This window comes from Manis pentadactyla, chromosome 14, assembly GCF_030020395.1.
Source record: "Manis pentadactyla isolate mManPen7 chromosome 14, mManPen7.hap1, whole genome shotgun sequence".
NCBI classification, from domain to species: domain Eukaryota; kingdom Metazoa; phylum Chordata; class Mammalia; order Pholidota; family Manidae; genus Manis; species Manis pentadactyla.
The window spans coordinates 72,061,664-72,082,999 of record NC_080032.1 but is presented as its reverse complement, the minus strand read 5'-3'; the positions used below and the strand labels follow the sequence as shown (position 1 = coordinate 72,082,999).

At 39.1% G+C, this 21,336-nt stretch overlaps 1 protein-coding gene across 1 annotated transcript; it reads left to right on the top strand.

The window, feature by feature from the left end:
- The first annotated feature begins 61 nt into the window (after nt 1–61).
- On the top strand, nt 62–14,268 carry WBP11 (WW domain binding protein 11). The gene is made up of 12 exons (XM_036909059.2): nt 62–198; nt 1,728–1,839; nt 2,377–2,408; nt 3,170–3,263; nt 5,799–5,995; nt 7,071–7,204; nt 7,417–7,616; nt 8,175–8,366; nt 10,255–10,356; nt 10,771–11,064; nt 11,999–12,181; nt 13,301–14,268. The coding sequence occupies exons 2-12, from the start codon at nt 1,776–1,778 to the stop codon at nt 13,732–13,734; spliced, it is 1,926 nt and encodes a 641-aa protein (XP_036764954.1). The 5' UTR covers nt 62–198; nt 1,728–1,775; the 3' UTR covers nt 13,735–14,268.
- The last annotated feature ends 7,068 nt before the right edge of the window (nt 14,269–21,336 follow it).

Below are 21,336 nucleotides of genomic sequence, written 5' to 3'. Positions count from 1 at the left end.
GTACCAGCTCGGAGATCGGCGGAGACGGTCGGCCCTCGGGGACAGGAAGTGACGTAAGATGGCGGAGGGGCGCGAGGTTTCAAGATGGCGGTGGCTGGGTGGCTGACCGGGAGGCTGATGTGAAGGCCCCTGCGAAGTAAGAGGGAACACGAATCATCCTCTCACCGCTTCTCGCAGCCCCAGGAGCCCAGCAGAAGTGTGAGTGTGCGGGATCATGTCACTCGGTTTCCTCACCTTTCCCGGCCCTGCCCGAAGCCCGCGCTGTTGCCTCGGGGTCACCAGGCCATTCTGTCCCGCGCTTCCTCCCCGCGGTTGGGGGTCTCCTGGGTCGGACTGTGGGGTCCCCGAGCCTGGAGCGACGAGGCTTCCTGCGGCTCAGAGACTTCGCCCGGGTCGGTTAGCGCCGCTTCCCGCCTGGGGTCCCTAGGCTCGGGGTGATGTGTGTCGAGTCGGGGTCAGCCGTCGCCATGGTGCCCGCCGTTGGCCGCTGCCCTGGCCTCCCCCGGTGGACCTGGGCTCGTCCCCTTGGGGCCTCTCTGGCTGTTTTGACTTCCCCCGCGGTTTTGTGGCCCGATTTCCCTATTGCCTCTGCCTTTAGACAAAATAAGTGTTCTTTGCAGACTGAGGCTCCAGTGTTTAACGTAAAAATTTTCTGTAATTCACATCTTTTCTGTGTTTCACTTGTGAGAGAGGAGGTCAGAACGTCTGCCTGAGGATTATTGAGGGAGGAAAGCAAAAGAGATACAGGCCATCAAAGATAAGAAAGCCTGTATTTGTACTAATTTTGTTTCAGCCTCCTCCACTTAGAGAAGGAAACCCTTCCTTGACAGGGCAGATTAGTTGCCACTGGAACAACTTTGAAGCATTTAGCAGAAATAAAGGCACTTGAAAACTTGCTGAAAGAGGCATTATCTAATAAATTCTGACAAAAATCTTAATAAAGGGAACAAGGGAAGGTACAACTGTATAGGCTACTAAAAAATGTACTTCATGATCTTCCTTTATTCTTTTAAAAGTGTCTGCTTTCAAAAGGAAGCAAATTTTTGATCATCATTATCGGGAAGAGTATCAGAGTTAAACCTCACTCCTTTGGAATAAGAAAAAAGTGACAATGTCTTCAGTTAATAAAAATTTTGATTTACAAAATACTTGCGCACAAACAGTTATCCCTTTATTTACCTCAAAATTACAAATCAATCAAGTAGGTACAAGAAAAATATGTATCTTAATATTGGCATTTTGGGAAGCTTCCTCATATAATACTTTCATTTTGAATATTTGCTTTTTTGGTTATGTTTTAAAACCCTTAACTTGAGAGTCAAGAAATACATCTGAATTAGAACTAAATCTGAAATGAGTTTAATGAGTTTTTACTGTCTTGGTGGTATTGGAAATATATGCCAAGAAAAACCATGGAAAGAGACAAGGATGAGTTTGTCGTTGTTCAGCCCAGATCATTCCCCCCATTCCCTTTTTATTCCTCTGTCACCCTACATGAAAATAAAACGTGGATGTTGGAAAACGACTGATGTTCATGGTTTCTTCTATATTGTTGAATCATTTTTTGATTGATTTTTTTCAGTTGACAGGTCCATGCTGTGGTCCATTAAAACAGTAATCAGAGGAATGGTTTTTTTTGAGAGATAAGTAGAAAGAAATTTTATATGTACAAAAAGGCAGAAGTTTTGTAAATATAGGCAAAATAAGCTATTTCTGTCTTTTCGCAGAATTTTGTTTTGTTTTTAATGAACAAGTAAACCATACAAGTCATCACCATGGGACGGAGATCTACATCATCCACCAAGAGTGGGAAATTTATGAACCCCACAGACCAAGCCCGTAAGTGCCCATTAATGTGGAATGATGAAGAAGAGTGGTAAAAATTGCAAGTATTTAGGAGTCTGTTTCATTTTTGTCTTAATTTCAAGATAAGCAGTTCTAGGAGTCAGATGTATAAAGGTATGCAGTGTTCTTGTGGGCACATCATTGAAACTTTAAACATGCAAAAAAAAATTAGTGCCTGTTTTTCTAAATTGATTCACTTGCAAAGTAGAATCAGATTAAAACTTTCTTTTTGTATTTGGAATTTTGAAGTCAGTTCTGCAAGTTCTTCTTTAGTATTTTACAGCATCGTTTTCCTTCCAGTTCATACTTATTTTTTTAAGAAACTTAAAATTTTCTTGAGACATTTTTGATTGACATAATTAGAAGGGTGCTATTAGCATTTAATGGGTGGAGACCAGGGATATGACTTACTGTCCTACAGTGCACAGGACGGCCTCCTGAAATAGGTGGAAATGCTTATGTTCAAGACTTGAAACTTACATTTTCTCTCTCTCTCTCTCTCTCTCTCTCTCTCTCTCTCTCTCTCTGAAGGAAAAGAAGCTCGGAAGAGAGAATTAAAGAAGGTATGATTCCAGGTGTTTAGTACATCTGCATTTGTGGCTTTCAAATAACATTCTTTGCTTCTTACTACAAACCATAAAATTTACTAATCCAAAATGCTATACTTGGAAACTGAACTGAAATAACTGCAGATAAGCTCATGATAGGTTATTGTAACATCGTTTATTGGATTACCTTTCCTACTAGGTTTAATACTGAAAATAATTCTTTTTTGCTGTTTATTAAAATACACTGCCTAGTTAAAAGCTACTGAGTTAATAAATAAATGAATGTGATGCTAAGTAGCTTTGTGCTCATTTCCTGATTATGTAGCTGTTGAGTTTGGCAAAGTGCTTCTCCAGAATAAGAAAGGATTTACTTTGTAGTATCATACCTCAATACATTGAGGAAACTCAGATTTTTTATAGTTTTTAATTGTGTGTTCCTGTATCATCGTTTAGCATTAAACCCAAGCAAAACTTCGCTAATGTGTAATTTTTAACTTCAACCTTTAAAATATCTTAAGAAGCTGTTAAAGATATCATAAGGTTAAAAGAATACTTGCTGAACTAAGAAAGCACACCTGGCAATCAATGTTTATCTTTTTGTCTAAAGTTGAAACATTTTTGAGAGCAAAACATCATATAGGTCTGGTTAGGGCGTTTGAAACAAGTGATCAGAATCAAAAAGAAGTTTGACTTCAGTTTAAATAGACTCTTGAAGCAAACAAAAAAAACTCACTAACGTCCAGTTCCTTGACATACTGCTCTGTTCTTTGTCTAAGAACAAAAAGCAGCGCATGATGGTACGAGCTGCGGTTTTGAAGATGAAGGATCCCAAACAGATTATCAGGGACATGGAGAAATTGGATGAAATGGGTAAGAATTTATAAAAAGGCTAGATTTTACAGCAAGACTAAAAGGCTGATACACAGAGGCAGGCAAGCAGGTAATGAGAGAAGTAACACAGGCATAAGAAAGACAAAAGCATGATGGCATTTGACGCTTAGGTTTAGTTTTAGTGTCAAGAAGATAAAATGGAGTGGTGGAGGGCTAGTGTAAATTGAAGACCCCATCTAGAGTAAGAGATAGCCATTGTTTAGCTTGAGCTAATTGTTAGGAGGTAATGCTAGCCCATGTTCACCAGCTCTTTTTTTGAGAAAAGACCAAAATCTGGATTTTGAAATCACCTTGGGGTTTTCTGTTTGTCTTGTTTTGTTTTTTAATGTTGAAAACTACCATGTCAACCTAATATTAGGCCCCCATGAGTCTTCACAATTTGCCACTTCATCTGATGGGAACATCCAAAGACGCTTGACCACTTAAAAGGTTATTAAAGAAATCAAATACTGAAAATCAAATTTTTAAAAATACTGTTAGGATTTTTTTACACATTTTATTGAATAATTTTATTCAGTCCCTTCATATGCATCTTTAGTATCACTGTTTTGTCATAACCATAACTGGAATTATGAGGTGACTGCCTATTATCTTTCCTTGCATCTCTGTTGCTTGAGAATCATCTGGGTAATGCTGCCATTGGAAGTTTTATCCCAGACCACAAATACCCATTCACCCACCATTAGAATGCGGGCTTTTTAATTTTTCTTTTTTTATATAGAAGTTTTCTGACATGTAAAAATAAAAGTCTAGTTAACGCCTATGTGTTTTTCAGCTGTCAAGTTTTTGCTAGTTTTGTCATCTGCCCCATCACCTTTTTTTATTGCATATAAAGTGATCTTTACAATTTTTACAAAAGTACCCAGTTTTGACGGTTTGCCCAAAAACAGATAGCAGGTGAAACACATACAGTAGAGCTCCTTAGTGACATATCAGATTGGTTCAAGAACCGTTGAGGTTATAGTATTATAAGCCTCCTGAAAAAGATGTGGAAGAGCTGTGTATTCAGCCTGGGCAAGAGTTCTGGGTCAGGGTACATGATCCCAAATCTTTCCCTGTTGAACTGTGACTGATTGCACTTGTTGCCTCTGGTCTAAATATCCGTAGGGACAATTTCTACCCTTAGGGTGCCAGGATATTACCTGTTGATGACCCTAAATTGATTTATGTTTTTTTAAAAGGAGATAATAGTAACTGTGGCTTATTGAGCAATTATTTTACTCAGTACCAGTTTTCTCCCATGTGTTATCATTTAATCCTCACAACTTTTTTTGGGTAGGTGTAGTGCCCCTGTTTTACAGGTAAAGAAACTCAGGTACAGAGAGATTAAATACCTCTGTCAAGGTCACACTATTACAAAGTAGAAAATCTGAATTAAAACTCAGGCATTCAACACTTTTATTAATCACCCTGGGAATAGTAAGATTCTGTAAGATTGTACCTTCTGGTTTTGAAATCACCAAGATTAACAGTTAATCGGATTTAGGAAAAGAGATAATTAAACTTGTTATTCTTTTAGAAAAGGGAGAAGGGAACACTTCAATAGGGCTTTAATTACAATTTGTAAAACTGTACAGACTAGTTAAAGCAGAAAAAAGTATACATTGACTCCTGTAATTGGGAATTCCTGGACTGAAGCAAGCCTTAAAAACCCAGATACCATTACCAAGCCTGTTTGTCTCCCTTCTCTCATTCTGCATATTGCTGATAAACTTCTTGAGATGGGGTAGAATGTGTGTGGAATTTGTGGTGGTTGGAAGGTAAGGCCACAGACAGCTCTAGGTTTATTTTATCCCTGCCTTTGAGGGCCTCTCTTTCCCACATCTACACTTAAAACATTAGAGATGGATCCCAATTTGGTTCATGTTCCAATTGATCCCTGCATCAGTCACTGGCATGAAGGACCCAGGAGGGGGAGGTATGATTGATCAGAAAGGCCTGGGAGTCTTGTGCTACTCCCTCTTGGAGCAGAGGACCTGAAATTGAGCCCCATGTTGAACACATGGGAAGGCAAAGGGTTATATGGTAGCTGGACAAATAACAACAGTCTGTCATAAAAATTATAGTTTGGTGGTGAGCCAGACACCACTGGATATTTTATTTATGATCCCATTTAATCAAGAGCTTTGTTGTAAAGTAGCTGATAACCCCATTTCCTCAGGAAAAAGCTAAAGATCAGAGAATTCAAGTAAAGTGCCCAAGATCTCAGGTGACTGAAGCTTCACTCTAATACGTTGTTAGCACAGGGGAGTAAAAATTGGCTTATGGTACAGTAGTGATGAAATCAGTTAATCAGATGATATGTCTTAGAAAATAAAGTCAATGGCCATCATGGATGAAATTTTAAAATGTATTGCAGTTCTTTTGAATAAAACTGAAAAATATATCTGGTTTACATCCCTTGTAAAGGCGTTAGACATTTAAGATTTTTATTAAGTCGCATAGCCTATTGATACCTAAATGAGTAACCTTTTTTTCTGTGTATAATCCTTCTAATATCTGCTCTATTCTTAGAGTTTAACCCAGTACAACAACCACAGTTAAATGAGAAGGTGCTGAAAGACAAGCGTAAAAAGCTGCGTGAAACCTTTGAACGTATTCTGCGACTCTACGAGAAAGAGAATCCAGATATTTACAAGGAATTGAGGAAGCTAGAAGTAGAATATGAACAGAAGAGGGCTCAACTTAGCCAATATTTTGATGCTGTTAAGGTAATCAGGTGTTTCTTTTGAGAGAGAAACTAAAATGTTTTATTTAGATTTACTCTTAAAATTGTTAATGGGAAAATGGATCATGTTAAATCTCTTCCTCTTAGCAGTTTCTTGTCAAAATAAACATACACCTACCCTATAAGCCACCAAATCTAATCCTACATATTTATACAAGAGAAATTAAGTCCATCTGCCAACACAGTAATACCCAAAAACTGGAAACAGTCCAGGCATCCATTAATAGGATAATGGATAAACAAACTAGTATGTTTTTTAAATTGAATATACTCAGCAATAAAAAAGGATCTACTCGTACTTAAAACAACATAGGGTAAAAGAAATTTTTTTTAAAGGATAAATATCAAAACATGTTGAACTTTTATAGTTATGATTTTATTTGGATGAAATTCTAGAACAGGCAAAACAATGGAGGGAGAAATTTGTAACAGTAGTTGCATTGGGGTAGTGTTAGGGATTGACTGGGAAGTAGTATGAGGTACATGCATTTGTCAAAACTCATCAAGTTCATACATTCTATTGTAAATTTTGCCTCAAGAATGTAAAAAGCCAAATGGCTTAATTTTCTGTAAAGGTAGGTGGTACGGAACCCATTTTACAGATAGAAACTAAGGTAACTTACTTAGCCATACAGCTAATATGTGGCAGAAATTCAACAAAGGCAAACTATTAGAGACCAAGGTCCACCACTGGTTATATACTATTTCTAAGTTAACTGATGTATGTTACTTACCATCAATTAAGAATATTAAGTAGGGTGGCTTTGGTGCTACATACTTTGAACAGTTGGACTTCTAGTAGCAGCTACTTCAAACCGTAACCAAAAAGGATTAATTGATAGGGGAAGAAAACAGCTGGGTTTTGGTTGTTTTAGTGGAGATAAGGATTTTTTTCAATTCGTTGTCAGTCTTTGGAAATATTGACAAAGCTATCTTTTCTTATTTCTTCATAATACTTTGGTGGAAAGCAAACCCAGGTCATGAAACAGCTGACATTGAATTTTTTGTGTTGAGCCTGTGGGTTACTCTTAAACTACTGAAGATTCTCTCTGTTTCAGAATGCTCAGCATGTGGAAGTGGAGAGTATTCCTTTGCCAGATATGCCACATGCTCCTTCCAACATCTTGATCCAGGACATTCCACTTCCTGGTGCCCAGCCCCCCTCCATCCTTAAGAAGACCTCAGCCTATGGGTAAGGAAGCAGAAGCCTAACCAATAGCATTTATTTTATTAAGAGTCCTCTACTGTCCAGTGCCAAAAGTTAGTGCAGTGGGAAATAAAGGCAATATAAATGTTAAGCTGTGCCTCATTTAATGTAATGTGAAATAAGAAATCCTTTGAAGATTGTGGGAAGAAGTAAATGTCTCATCACTGTAAATGTGGTCACTAAACTTTCCTTTACAGACCTCCAACTCGGGCAGTTTCTATACTTCCTCTTCTTGGACATGGTGTTCCACGTTTGCCCCCTGGCAGAAAACCTCCTGGCCCTCCCCCTGGTCCACCTCCCCCTCAGGTCTTACAAATGTATGGCCGCAAAGTGGGCTTTGCCCTAGACCTTCCTCCTCGTAGGCGAGATGAAGACATGTTATACAGTCCTGAACTTGGTAAGGAGTGACTATTCCTTTGCTCTTATAAACTTTCCACAATCAGTTTTTATGTTGGCCCTCTTTAAAATATTGTTTCCCACCCTCAGAACTTGGGAAAAAGATGAGAATCCATGTACATACTAACAGGTGGATAAATCATAGATAAACCCAAGTAAAAGCGTCATAGAAGGAAGTATAGAAATGTTGTGTTTTAAATTAGACTTTTATTAGAGCTGTCACTCTTACAATTCCTTAAGATTTGGATACCTGTTTCCCTTTTAGCTTTATCATTAGACTAGAGCATCATTGTAGAGTCACTGATTGTGTGTGTGTAACAGTTTCTAAGTGGGCTTTGTACCTTTCAAATTTGAACCTTTTAAAAAAATCTTTACATTCTCAAAAAGAATTTAAAACTATTGCTATATGAATATTGTCAGACAGTGAATACTTGAGATGATATACAGATATTTTTTAAACAAATTATTCTGAGTTAAATAGCATAATTTTCTGTATTTGGGGTACCATGTAGTGGGGACAGTCATAGTACTTGTCCCCTGCTCCCTCCTCCCTTTATAGCTCAGCGGGGTCATGATGATGATGTGTCCAGCACCAGTGAGGATGACGGCTATCCTGAGGACATGGATCAAGATAAGCATGATGACAGTACTGATGACAGCGACACTGATAGATCAGATGGAGAAAGTGAAGGGGATGAATTTGTACGCCGTGATGATAATGAGAGAGACAACAATGAAGAAAAGAAGTCAGGTATGTGCAGATTAAAGTTCCATGGTTTTGATCAATAAATAGTACCCTGAGGGCCCTGATTTAGTGCATCTGTGGAAGTAATTGTAAGCTTCTTGAAAGGACTGTTGATAGCCGTATTCATCTTTATATCTCAGAACTCTCAGTTACTGACACATACTAAGTATTCAATGGATATTTGTGAAGGAAAAGAAATAAGCAGTGTATATTGCTTATTTTAAAAATCCATTTAATAAAGTCCACTTTGGGAGAAAAAGACAAGCTTTTAAGCAACATAAAGATGTACTATCATGGGTATGTATAGCAAAGAAAGGAAAATAAGCTCCTAACTGTTGAGAAAACCATATTCACGTTTTTGTTTTTAATAAATCTGCTTAAATGTCTACATCTGCTGCCCTTTAAATTCTTGTGTTCATGACATCTACATGAACCAGAACCATAGTTATAATTCAGGTACACCTGGAGTGTAGTCAAAATTTAATGGAAACATTATACCCAAAATGTACATTATATGTTAATTTGATTACTATAAATTCAGACTGAGATATCTGTACTTTTAAAAAGTACTTAGGACATTTTTAAGAAAAGGTTAATATAGTAAATACTGAGCAATACAAAATGTGTCATCTCTCACACCTCAGTGGTCATGAGGCTCCTTTTGTAATTATTTTTTAGCCACAACACAGTAATTCTATATTAATATTACTACTATTACTATTTGTAATGACACATTTTTCTCCTGTTACTTCCTAATAGTGATGGTTACAAACCAAAAAGCCATTTTAAAGGGGTGGATAGAGCTAGTAATGTAATGTAAATTACAGAGGACTTACACAAATGCTAGTACTAGAAAATAGCAAGCCCTTAGAGCCACAGTAGCCCCATTTTTCCCTGGCACTGTGTGGTCTTTGGCCTCATTTTCCTCATTTTGTGACAACCTACTTTACTTACATATACTCATCAGTGCACATATGCTGAAAATGGCTGTCTTAACTATGATATGACATTCAGCTAATACTAATATTTTATTAATATGTAAGGCATTTTTTTAGATACTAAGGATACAAAGTATACAAAACTGAAGCCCTGCCATATGGAATGCTCCTAATGTCACACCACTTAGCATGATGTTTAATAGTGTCTAGTGGATAGCCTTTGTCAGGTAAAGAAGTTGTAGTGTGCCTTATAAGAGTTTTTATTACAAATATTTTTTAAGTATCTGTTAGAATGTTGTTAATGGTTTTTCTCTAAGTTGTTTATTGTAATGAATTACATTCATGGCTTTTCTAATATTTAAACCATCTTGCCTTTCTGGGACCAACCCTACATGTTTATGATGTATTTTTCTTTTAAAACATTGTTGGGTTCAGTTTGCTTATATTCTGTGGTGGCCACTAGGTTAGTTTTGGTATCAAAGTTGTGCTGGCTTCATGAGCTGTGGATAGTGTCCCAGCTTTTCCTGTGCCCTTTCACGGGTGATTTCTGTAACTTAATGTTTGGCTCAACATCCTGGTAAAATTTGGGCTAGGTGCCTTTTAGAGAATAGATCTTTGACTACCATTTCAGTTTTGTATGTCTGGTCTTATCACTTCTTTGGCCAATTTTAGTAATTTTAAATTCTCTAGAAAATTGTCTTGTTATCTGTATGTTCAGTATTTTGGCGTGTTTATAGTATTCTTTTAAGTTTTTAAAATTTATACCTTGTAAAGCACTGTAATTTGCCACCAGTTGGCACTTTACTATCTTTAATACAACTGTCTCTTTCTGCACATATTTTTTGCCAAATAGCAGTTACACATCATACTAGTACTTTATAGTATTACATAGTAAGCATTTACTGAATTTTGTTGATCCGAACCCACCCCATTCCCTTCCTCCTCTGGTCCCTTAGGTTTGAGTGTACGATTTGCAGACATGCCTGGAAAGTCAAGGAAGAAAAAGAAGAACATGAAGGAGCTAACTCCTCTTCAAGCCATGATGCTTCGAATGGCAGGTAAGGCAGGGAAAGAATTATGAACCTTTTGGTATTTCCTCCTGCTGGTTGCTTTACATACATTGTCCCATTTAGTATGTCAGCAACCCCAAAGTAAATAAATCCTTGCTTTACAGAAGTTAAGGTTTGGAGACATGAAGGTAAGCTGCCCAAAGTTACACACCCAATAAATGGTTCAGCTGACACTGACATCCAGGTCTGTCCGATTCAGAAGCCCGGGCTCCAGTATGCTGCACGAACATAGATGGGTGGAATGCCGTTTGATTCTTCTGCCTCTTAAGTATTTTATTGAAGAAAACTATTTGGTTGTTAATTTTAAGAAAGCATTTATTAATCTTGTGTCTTCAGCCATTGCCCTTTTGCGGCAATAAAAAATAGATCAAGTCCATTTACCTGGCTTAACATTTCTTTCAGGTCAGGAAATCCCTGAGGAGGGACGGGAAGTAGAGGAATTTTCCGAGGACGATGATGAAGATGACTCCGATGATTCTGAAGCAGAAAAGCAGTCACAGAAACAGCATAAAGAGGAGTCTCTCTCTGATGGCACATCCCCTGCTTCCTCACAGCAGCAGGCTCCCCCACAGTCTGTTCCACCATCTCAGATACAAGCACCTCCCATGCCGGGACCTCCTCCTCTTGGACCACCACCTGCTCCACCTTTACGGCCACCTGGACCACCTACAGGCCTTCCTCCTGGCCCACCTCCAGGTAAACACGTATACATTGTAAATAAATAAGTCTAAATGTGGTTAGAGCTGAGTCATTCCAAAAAGTACACATCATTAATATTGATGTTTTCTTGTCTACTTCTAGTTCAATTCCCTAAGAAATCAAAGATTCTCAAATAGGATAAGTGCAACTTGTTTATTCCCACGGCATTGTTTACAACTCAGTACTTCTGGCAGCCATCTTTTTTTCTCTAATGCTCTTCCATTTTCATGTTCTTTAGTCTGATTTTAGCAGGCAGAAATTGAGTGTTTCTTCAGGACTACTTTTCAGTGTAACAAGTTGATACATTGATAGTGAGGAGGATTCGGGCACAGTAAATACTATCAAGTATTCTTTTTTAGTTGGGGATTGCAGGATGTCAGTGTAGCCTTTAGAGACAACATAATCAGCATTAGTAATGTCTTTAGTTTAAAAATATTGAAAATTTAACTAAAATTTGAAATAACATGCAACTTGGTTATTTATGATTTTAGTCCCTCATCCTACAATCTGCCAATTAAGTTTTCAGTTGAGTTCATCCTTTTCTGATGGGTGCAAAGGAAAACTACCTGTCTTAATGTCATTCTCACTAGTCCTTGTTTAAGTGTTTCAGGGGAATTTTTAAATCACCCTGCTTTATATTCCATTTTCAGCTTATATTGAAACCATTTAAGAATTCTCATCTTTGTATATTTTCAGCCCAGCAGAGCTGTAATTGAATATGTTGTTTCTCAAGGGAAATAGAAATGATCCCATAATAAATACCCTGTCTCTGTTGTGTAGATATTGGTTGAATGAAACCTGTTATGTTTCAGTTTTTGAAGTTACCTGATTTCAGGTTAAAATTATAAGACAAACCATGTTTGAATTACTTTATACCACAACTACTACTTCATATTTATTTTACCTTAATTATCCCATTTTCTCTTTTCAGGAGCTCCTCCATTCCTGAGACCACCTGGAATGCCAGGACTCCGAGGGCCTTTGCCCCGACTTTTACCTCCAGGACCACCACCAGGCCGCCCCCCTGGCCCTCCCCCAGGTCCACCTCCAGGTCTGCCGCCTGGCCCTCCTCCTCGGGGCCCCCCACCAAGGCTACCTCCCCCTGCGCCTCCAGGTGAAGCTTTTGATTTCCATTATAAAAACTTGGCTGCTATATATTTTATCTGCTTTAAGACATATTTTTACATTTCAATATGCTAAATTGAAGGGTATCTTAAAATGGTGTTTTATTAGTTGCTTTCGGTCTAGATTGAAGTTGAGTTCTTCCATAGGGTATTTGCATTTGACTGCATTGATCACTTGAGGGACTTTTCTCAGCCAGACCATTTGGATTAAGTTTTTCATTCGAGGTTTTTCTTGTTCTTGATTTTGTTTGACTATACTTACAATTGTGAAGTAGTTCCATACATTTACATGAATACCAACTTAAAGTTTAAAATTGTAAGAGATTTTTTTTTCCCTCTCTACCCAGTATCAGTTAGCTTGTGCAGAGTTCCTTGTGGTCTTGTTATATGCGGCAGGTGGATTTCCAGTTTACTCCACTGAATGTCTCAGTTTAATGGGAAAGTCTCCAGTTAGTTTCCCAGCCTGGTCTCTCTTCGTGGTATATGGAATAATTGAGTCTGTAAGCAGTGGCATGTTAGGTTTGATGAAATTTGGTACTTTATATTTGATCTTAAAAGAGTATTTGAAGAAAATTAAATCTACAGTTCTTGTTAAATGAAGAAAATATATCTGAACCATCAATGGGACATGAATTCTTTTCCATTAATGGTGACATATTGTGATTAGTTACATTCTCATGTTTGAAGGTTAAAATTTTATTTCCGGCCCATTGAGTTACCTTTTGTAGGAGAGAAATGATATAGAAATCAGTAAATAATGCATGGGAATCACATTCCAATCTTGGTTTTGATAAAATCTGTGCTGTATAGCTAAAGTAGAATTTGGGGCTGTCAAAGTGGAAACTGACAAATTTGAAATCATAACTGAAACCAGTTGATGCTGCCAAATTTATAAAGTAGTACATTACTCAGAGAGGAAGAAAACATAAGGACAGGGGTACAGACTGAAAGTGAATACAGTCACTTCACTTTTTTAATATTCCTTACTGTCAGAATATATAAATACATTGCCCGTTTTTAAAAATTATCAACCTAGGTTTTGAACATCCTTAATTATAGTTACCTTTTATTAGTTCCTGTGGTCATCGGCCTGTTTTCCCTCTCTTTAGGTATTCCCCCACCTCGTCCTGGCATGATGCGCCCACCTTTGGTGCCTCCACTTGGACCTGCCCCACCTGGGCTTTTCCCACCAGCTCCCTTGCCAAACCCAGGGGTTTTAAGTGCTCCACCCAATTTGATTCAACGACCCAAGGCGGATGATACAAGCGCAGCCACCATTGAGAAGAAAGCCACAGCAACCATCAGTGCCAAGCCACAGATCACTAATCCCAAGGCCGAGATCACCCGCTTCGTGCCCACCGCACTGAGGGTTCGTCGGGAGAATAAAGGGGCTACCACTGCTCCCCAGAGAAAGTCAGAAGATGATTCTGCTGTGCCTCTCGCCAAAGCAGCCCCCAAATCTGGTCCATCTGTTCCCGTCTCAGTACAAACTAAGGATGACGTTTATGAAGCTTTCATGAAAGAGATGGAAGGGCTGCTGTGACAGCTTTTGATGCCAGACAGGTTTCTGTTCACATCAGTGGCTCATGGAGAAAGAGGCTCTTTTTAAACTTAGGGAAAAGAGCTACTTTTACTGTCAGGGTATTTTCTAATTTCAGTTCAAGGAGTTTAGCCTTGCACAAAATTTGCTACATAAAGTGTATGTCATTCAGAATAGATTGGTTATTGAAGCAGTGCTGCTAACGTCCTTTCCCCTTCTGCCACCATTGCCATCCAGTTTCTTCCCTTCCTGTGATCAGGGGGATCTTTGTTACTTGTTTTGATTCTCCTTTTGTGTGTTGTGGGCGCTGGAGTAGAGATTTCTGATGCACCCCATCTTGCCTTTCATATCTGAGTTACTTCTAATATTTTCTTGTAAATATTTTGTAATATTTTAGTGAAATGGATTGCAATGTCATTTCCTAATACAAAGCAAGATATGTGGGAAGAAAATGTACAATTCTTAGATTAAAATTATTTCCCACTGACCTAAACCTTGAGTGTTTCATGGAATAAATAAATGTTCTACACCAAGATATCTTCTGTGTTACTATTATGTATAAACATGATACCTGTTTTATAGACAGAAAAGAAACAAGTACTTAAAACTTGGGTTTTCTGGTACAGAATCTTACTGAAAATGTTAAAACAGTTAAGTTTTATAGGATAAAGAACAGAAATAATTACCTCCCTTCAGGATTTTCATACTGGCTTTGGAGAAATTGAGAGAGATGTTCTTTATTGCTAAGAAGATAAATCTTATCCTCAAAGATGACTTATTACCACTCCAGAGCTGTGTGAACTGATAACTGAGTGGCAAAGTCTTCTTTAAATCATTCCTAAATACTAGCTAGCCAGCAAAGATTACTTCTTTCTCATTTTTCAATGTCAGTTGTATAAACTTTTATTAAAAGCACATAAAAACAATTAGAATGTTTTAACACTATTGATTTGCACTGATGACATTTTCTTTACAAAGTACTTTAATACTAGTTCATCTATCTTAATCCTTGGGAGTGACATTTCACATAAATTTTCTCCATGTTACATTTGAGAGCATTGGAGCTAAAGTGCTCCTGTAGCCTGAACTATTTCTTACAGACACACACACAGTGCATGCATTGAGTTTCCATTTTATCTTGGTTGCCTTTCATGTGACTCCCACAGCATCAAAAATTAGTGATATCCCAAAAGGCAGTACAGTAATAAGGCTTTTTATTTTCTTGGAGTTTATCTCTGATGCATTTTCAGATTTCTATTATGTAATCTTTTGTGTATGTGATTTTTCTTGAAAGCTGTTCTTTTTACATTAAAGAAATCCTGCCAAGCAGTGTAGACCATTTTAGATTTTTTTTTTTTTTTAGTATAATCAGTGAAGATCAGCAGGTGAATTCAGTCTTACTTAGATGCAAGGATAGAACACAGTTAAATCAATATTGTAATCAAAGCATAAACAATTCCTCTTTCATCTGCAGTGTTTAATATTAAGATTTTTTTCTGGGAGAGTCACATTAGTTAAGGAAACTTGATAGTTTATCAGTGTAATTTCCTAATTTTGCTAGTTTTCTGCAAATTTTTTCAGTTGCAAAATCTGACACGTTTCCTATGTTAGCTGTATCTGCAGGAAAGCAGCAGTTCTGAGTGGGTAGATTCTGGGTCAGCATTTGTTGTCGTGACAGATTAGGTTGAGGTTTCATAAAAATGTTTGCTCTGGTTGGACTGCTATGAAATGGAAGCTTGATACAAATCTCCAAGTATATAAATTAACATTACTGTGTCCTTATCAAAGTACTACTTTATTACATATTAATTGCTCCTTAAAATAATTTTGAGGTTCCTTTTACTCTTTCTGGGCTTTAGGTACTATAAAATATGAATTAAGAATCACCACAATAATGTTCTCCCATGCATGGAATCAACGTAAAGCCCTAGGTGACATCCAAGCTCCTACTAGTTTCAATTCTCACTGTATATACTCCAGTTTGTGCTTTTTATTAAAATACCTCCTTATGTATATAGAGCTGGGGACATTTTTAAATATTTCTTAAACTATTTTTTGCTGTGTTTAAGTAATTCTTCAGACCACAGAAGATGCCACAATCACCAACCCAAGTAGAAATGCGCAGAGAAGTGCACCTCTCCATAGTGAACTGCACAGAGTTGTCCCAAACTCACACTGGAGCCAGTGTAATACCTGAAAATGTTCATCAGCCAGAATTTTGGTTTGAAAGGCAGGCCTTACTGCACAACTTGTGGAGCTCAAAGCTCTCACTGAGTAGTGCTGTAGGTAATTTCTACACACCCCAGTCCTGGGTTCCAGAAAATATAAATAAGCTGTGTGGAATTTACATCTCTGGAAATAAGGGCTTTGGCAACTGTCAGAACTGGGACCTCTGTGAGACCAAATTAACTGCCCTCAGTTACTTTGTCTCTAAGAAGGCCCTATAGTTTGGTTCTGAGGAAGAAGGCAGGGCAGAGGGCAGGTGGCTAAGGAGGTGGTGAGCAGAGGGATTTTGCTGAATGGGCATGCTCGCTTTGCTGAGGGCCAGTAGCCAGGAGAGAGGGAGAGGGTGGAGAAAGGGTAACTGACGAAGAGATGCCTGAGTTGGGAGGGTGTGAGAGTCAGAGGATAAACTATTTACTCCGCGGAGAGTTTTTGAGTGCCTTCCATGAGCTGGGGGCTGGGAAAACAGTGGCAAGCAAAATCAGATGTCCCTACAGTCATGGCCTTTAGGGAAATTTCAGAAGATAAAGCATCAATGTCTATATAATTTATTTCTTGACTACAGTATTTACCAATGCTAATTTTTTTAAGATTTTTTTTTAATCTGTGCTAAGCAACAATTTTAGAAAAAAAAATCTGATTGCTATATATGGGCCAGTGAAGGCATTTTCATACCTTTATCATTTTTGTTAGTTTTCTAAAGAGAGGTTGAAGAAAATGGAAATGTTTTCTCTGAAAGTTAAAAAATACTCAGTATCAACTGATTTTACTTTAATAATGCTGCAACAAAATAGAGAAAACATTTTTTTTAATTGCAAAGATAAAAAAGCATGGATCTCCAATTATGTGTATTCCCTTGACCATGTATCCTATTCAGAAGAGTATTTCCTCTTGTTAGGCACCTAAAGCCTAAAAATAACCTGTTTTCTATTGCAGCTTACCATAATGAATCCATATTAATAAGAATTGTACCACATTTGCAGAATATAAATAACTGATATGCAGGAAAATTAGCACTTTAAAAACGCTGTGAGATGCAAAAAAAAAAAAAAAGTTTTATTTTTCTAACAATAGTTTGTGAGGAAAATCTGAATGCAATAGTGGCTATACCCATAGAAAGCCCCAGAAGTTAGAGTCCAAGGTAAAACAGAATTAGCTACATTATTCGTTTTCACTGCACCCAGCAACCTTGACCCCAATAAAATGGGGAGTGAGGTAAAGAAAGAAGAAAGGTGACAGCTAAAGTTCAGGCAGGGGGAAGGGAAAAACAAATACTAGTTTGGCTCCAAAATCTTGTCTGGTTTTATAAAATACACTACCCACAAATGAAAGGTCATATTATTTTTATGAAGGCCAGACTTGTTTCTGGTAATTGATGAAGGTTGTCATATTTAGGGATTTACTGCAAATAATGCCTAATGGCTTTTTGAATAACAGGAAATTAAAACACAGGCAGAGTATAAATCCAGCATCACATCTGCTCTTAAGACTGTTCATATTGCAGAGTAACCCAGATCACAAGAGGAGATATTTTTAAATTCCTATTTGTGAGTTTATTCATAAAATACATAGTCGCAAAAAACAAGAGTAATATAAAAGAGTAAAAAAGAATAGCATGAAAGTACCACATTTATAGAGAAAAACTAGTAGAGCAACATGAATTAGTTAAATAGATTCTTTGTGTTTGTTTATTTTGTAGTTTTGTGGATTGATTTCCACTCACAGACTAGCACAGGGATCAGCAAACTTTGTATAAATGGCCAGATGGTGAATACTTTGGGCTTTGTGAGCTATTCAGTCTCTCTCACAAGTACTCAACCCTACCTTCTTAGAATGAAACATGCTGCAGGCAGGTGGCCTGTCATACTCCACGCCCCCATGGAAAGGTCCTCAGGAGACAGACTCTGGGGAGGTGGGCATGCGGGGACTTAGGCACTGTGGAAGGCTGGAGGCCTAGAGCAGTCTCCCTGTTGGGAGGGACGTGGGAAGGCGGTCCCCAGAGCCAGCCAAGGCTGCGAGGCCATGGAGGGGCTGTGTAATCTGGGCCATGGCTGGGACAGAGGCCCTCTGATGGCCTTACACCCTCACTACTGACCCACAACCACGCAGTGGCCTGAGCCTGCAGAAGATGTTCTTTCCTCCTGCAAAGTCCCTCCAGAGCTTTCTACTGGAAGAGCCTAATACCAAAATGGGCAAGTGCCTAAAGAAATTCCACCTGTCATCTCAGAGCAGATGCTGAAGTCTGAATGTGGAACTCAGAGGTAATAAACTCATAACTGGTACACACACTGGTACACGCCAAGACAAAGAAAATTCAGTTTCCTCTAGTCCCACTATCACAACCTAGTTATAAATAAGCACAAATTCCTTTGTCAAAAAGAAAAAAATGGAGTATTTCTAAAGCTCCTTCTGGCAAGTGATTAGGCACTGTTAGCTTATGTGTACCAGCTAATGAGAAAACTTTTTGTCATTTCTGTTCTTAAAAAAATTTCAAGAGAATCCCAATTGACCGGCAGGCTCCACTTCAGAGGTTTGTTCAATAGAACAAAGCTAAGAGCAAGGAAGCAAGCAAACAACGTGCTGAGAAACTGCCAGACACACTGGTTCTCACTGAAATATTCCATCCGCTCCTCGATTCCCAGCCTTCTTCGCGGTTAGATGAGGCTTCCAGCTAGTCCTAGTCAAGAGGCTGAGGCAAAGAGAACGGGTGGGAGCTCCTCCCCCTGCCACTGGAAGAGACAAGAGGTAGATTTGATGGTTGGTGATTGATACACGTATATGTACTATATATCTATACATCTATGTGAAAAACGGCAGAACAGGCTGGAATCCACACATTTATACTTTTCTAAAGACTACTCTTGCGAAACTCTAAGAACACAGGGATCCACATGTCCTCTAACTAGAACACTGTGTCGAGGGTTCTGGGAGGGGGTAACCACTGTCATGCCAGGAAAGGTCCAGTACGTGCTTCTCCCAGGGCAGCGGTGCCTGCTCCCCTTATGTTCTGGTAACTAAGAGGTCAGCCCCTCCAGATCCCCTCCTTCCACATTCCCACCCTGCTCTGGGCCCTCAGGAGACTGAGTTGTAGAGATGGCTTCAATGAGCCTTCTGTCACTCGGCTTTCACGTGGGCTGGCCAGCGAGAGGCAGGATACTGAAGGACGGGAGGGGAGCACAGTCTGGGGGGTTAGTCCGTTGGCTCGTGGCTGCAGGGATGACTTGGATTAGCCCTCCTCGACTCTTCCCAGTGCAGGCCCCCTGCTCACAAGCTTCTCCGACCAGGTCTGGCGACCACTCCTTCCTTCACCACGTCAGGTCTAGGGGCGGTGGAGGAGCACAGCTGCCTCTAGCCCTTCAGTGCATCTCCCTGCCTACTCACATCAATGTAAATAGTCCTATTATTAAACTTTTCTCAAATCACTACATTCGGGCATGCCATCTATTTGCCTGGCAGGATCCTGGCTGATTTAGCACCTGATTTATTGAATAACTATAGGATTTATTATTTTTATTCTTAATAAATATATTTCATATTTATTGGAAAAATAAATAAAGAGGGAGAAATCACTGAAGACAGATGACAAACGAGCTAATTATCCAAGCTCTTGGGATAGCGTTTGGTGCAGTAAATGTAAGGTGTTGGTTAGAGTGACATTTGCATTTTAAAACCAGGCTATGGAGGTGATGTAGGGGAGATGATGGCCAATAGGTGATGTAGGGCTGAAGGGTCACAGATCGGAAGTGGGAAGACATGCTGGGAGACCACTGCAGGCAAAGGATGAAGAGTAGCCAGACCAGCAGAGGGTGGAGAGGAGGAACTGAAAGGTGCATTTCAGAGCCATACAGCACAAAACCGGATAATCAGTGGGACAGTGGGCGGGAGGCAGGAAGGGAAAAAGGAATTTGGGGTCTCTAGCTTTGGGCTTCGGTTGCATAGTAGTAACATCATTCAGGAATGCAGGATGTGAAGCTGGTTTATTAAGGGTACAGATCCCAGAGAGAAGGAGATGGATGGTGACAGCAGCTAGCACTCGTAGGACGTTTGCTGTGTGCCAGGCATTCTTGGAAGTGCTTTCTGTGGACTAAGTTATTTAATCCTTACTACAACCTGGTGAGGTAGCTACTGACATGGCCTTCATTTTAGGGACGTATCAATTGTGGACAGAATGACTGAATAACTCACCCAGGGCTACACAACTAGGGGAGCAGAAATTCAAGCCCAGTAGCATCAGGGAGGGGGTCTGGTCTGGCTTGGAAGAGGCCGAGGCTGAGGCCCTGAGAAAAAACCTCCTGGAAATCATAAGGTGACACTCAGGAGACAGGGAGGGGATGTATATCATAAATGCTGAATGAGAGACGAGCATGCAAAAGGGAAGGAGGAAAGTGAAGTTGAAAACATAAAATAATAATCATTACAACAGCAGTGATTTATTGAGCTCTTACCATGCACTAGTCACTAACTGCTTTATGGTGAGGGATAGATATTATTATCCTACTTTTATGCACGAGAAAATCTATAAGCTTAGCAAGCTTATAAGTAAATGCCTAGATTTGTACTGACCCAAGTTGCAATAAGAATAACTTACTGGTTCCTTTCTGGGCTGGGCAAAGGGAAGCAGGATATTGGAAGAAGGGAGAAGAGAGAGGACATAGTACTTACTCAATTATGTACATTCAAATGTATAAAAATTATATGTAAGTATATACAAATAGAAACTTAATTTTAAAACATTATTTATTATTAGAAATGCATGGATTATCATGTTAAAGAAACCAGGACATTCTTACCCTATATGAAGACACACACAAAAAGAGAAACACAGGATAAAGTTCCTTGAACAAAAAACACAGGGCTGTTAGAGGGTCTGGATGCTAAAAGCACATACATGTAGGACCGAAATACCCCTAGATGGTGGCTCCCTCTTTTGCCATGGTGCTCAGACACTCCTAACATCTGCCTTGAGATGTGTCTCCTTCCACTGCTCAGCAAACACCCTTTTGAGTGTCACATTTTTTCTGTACCTATTGAGACAGGGAAAAGCAGCCCACAACAGGTGGCAACTGGCCTGGACTATTGGCCAGGCCTTGGAGTTGCTTGGAGTTGGCCTGGCCCAGCTATGGCAGGGTGTCCCGTTGAACCTAAACAATTTCACAGAATACCAACAGCAGATAAGGCCATTCCATGACAATGAAAATTTGAAATAAAAGCATGATGATTATGTAATCATGCCTGAACACAAAAACATGAGTGTTGTCCAAACTACAGAAATGACCAAACAGGCCCCTATGCTGGCCAATATGTATCAGCAGATCCACCAATCACTGGAGCCTCCCTCCATTCCTTACACCTCGTTAGATGTAGGTAAGCTACCAACCCATA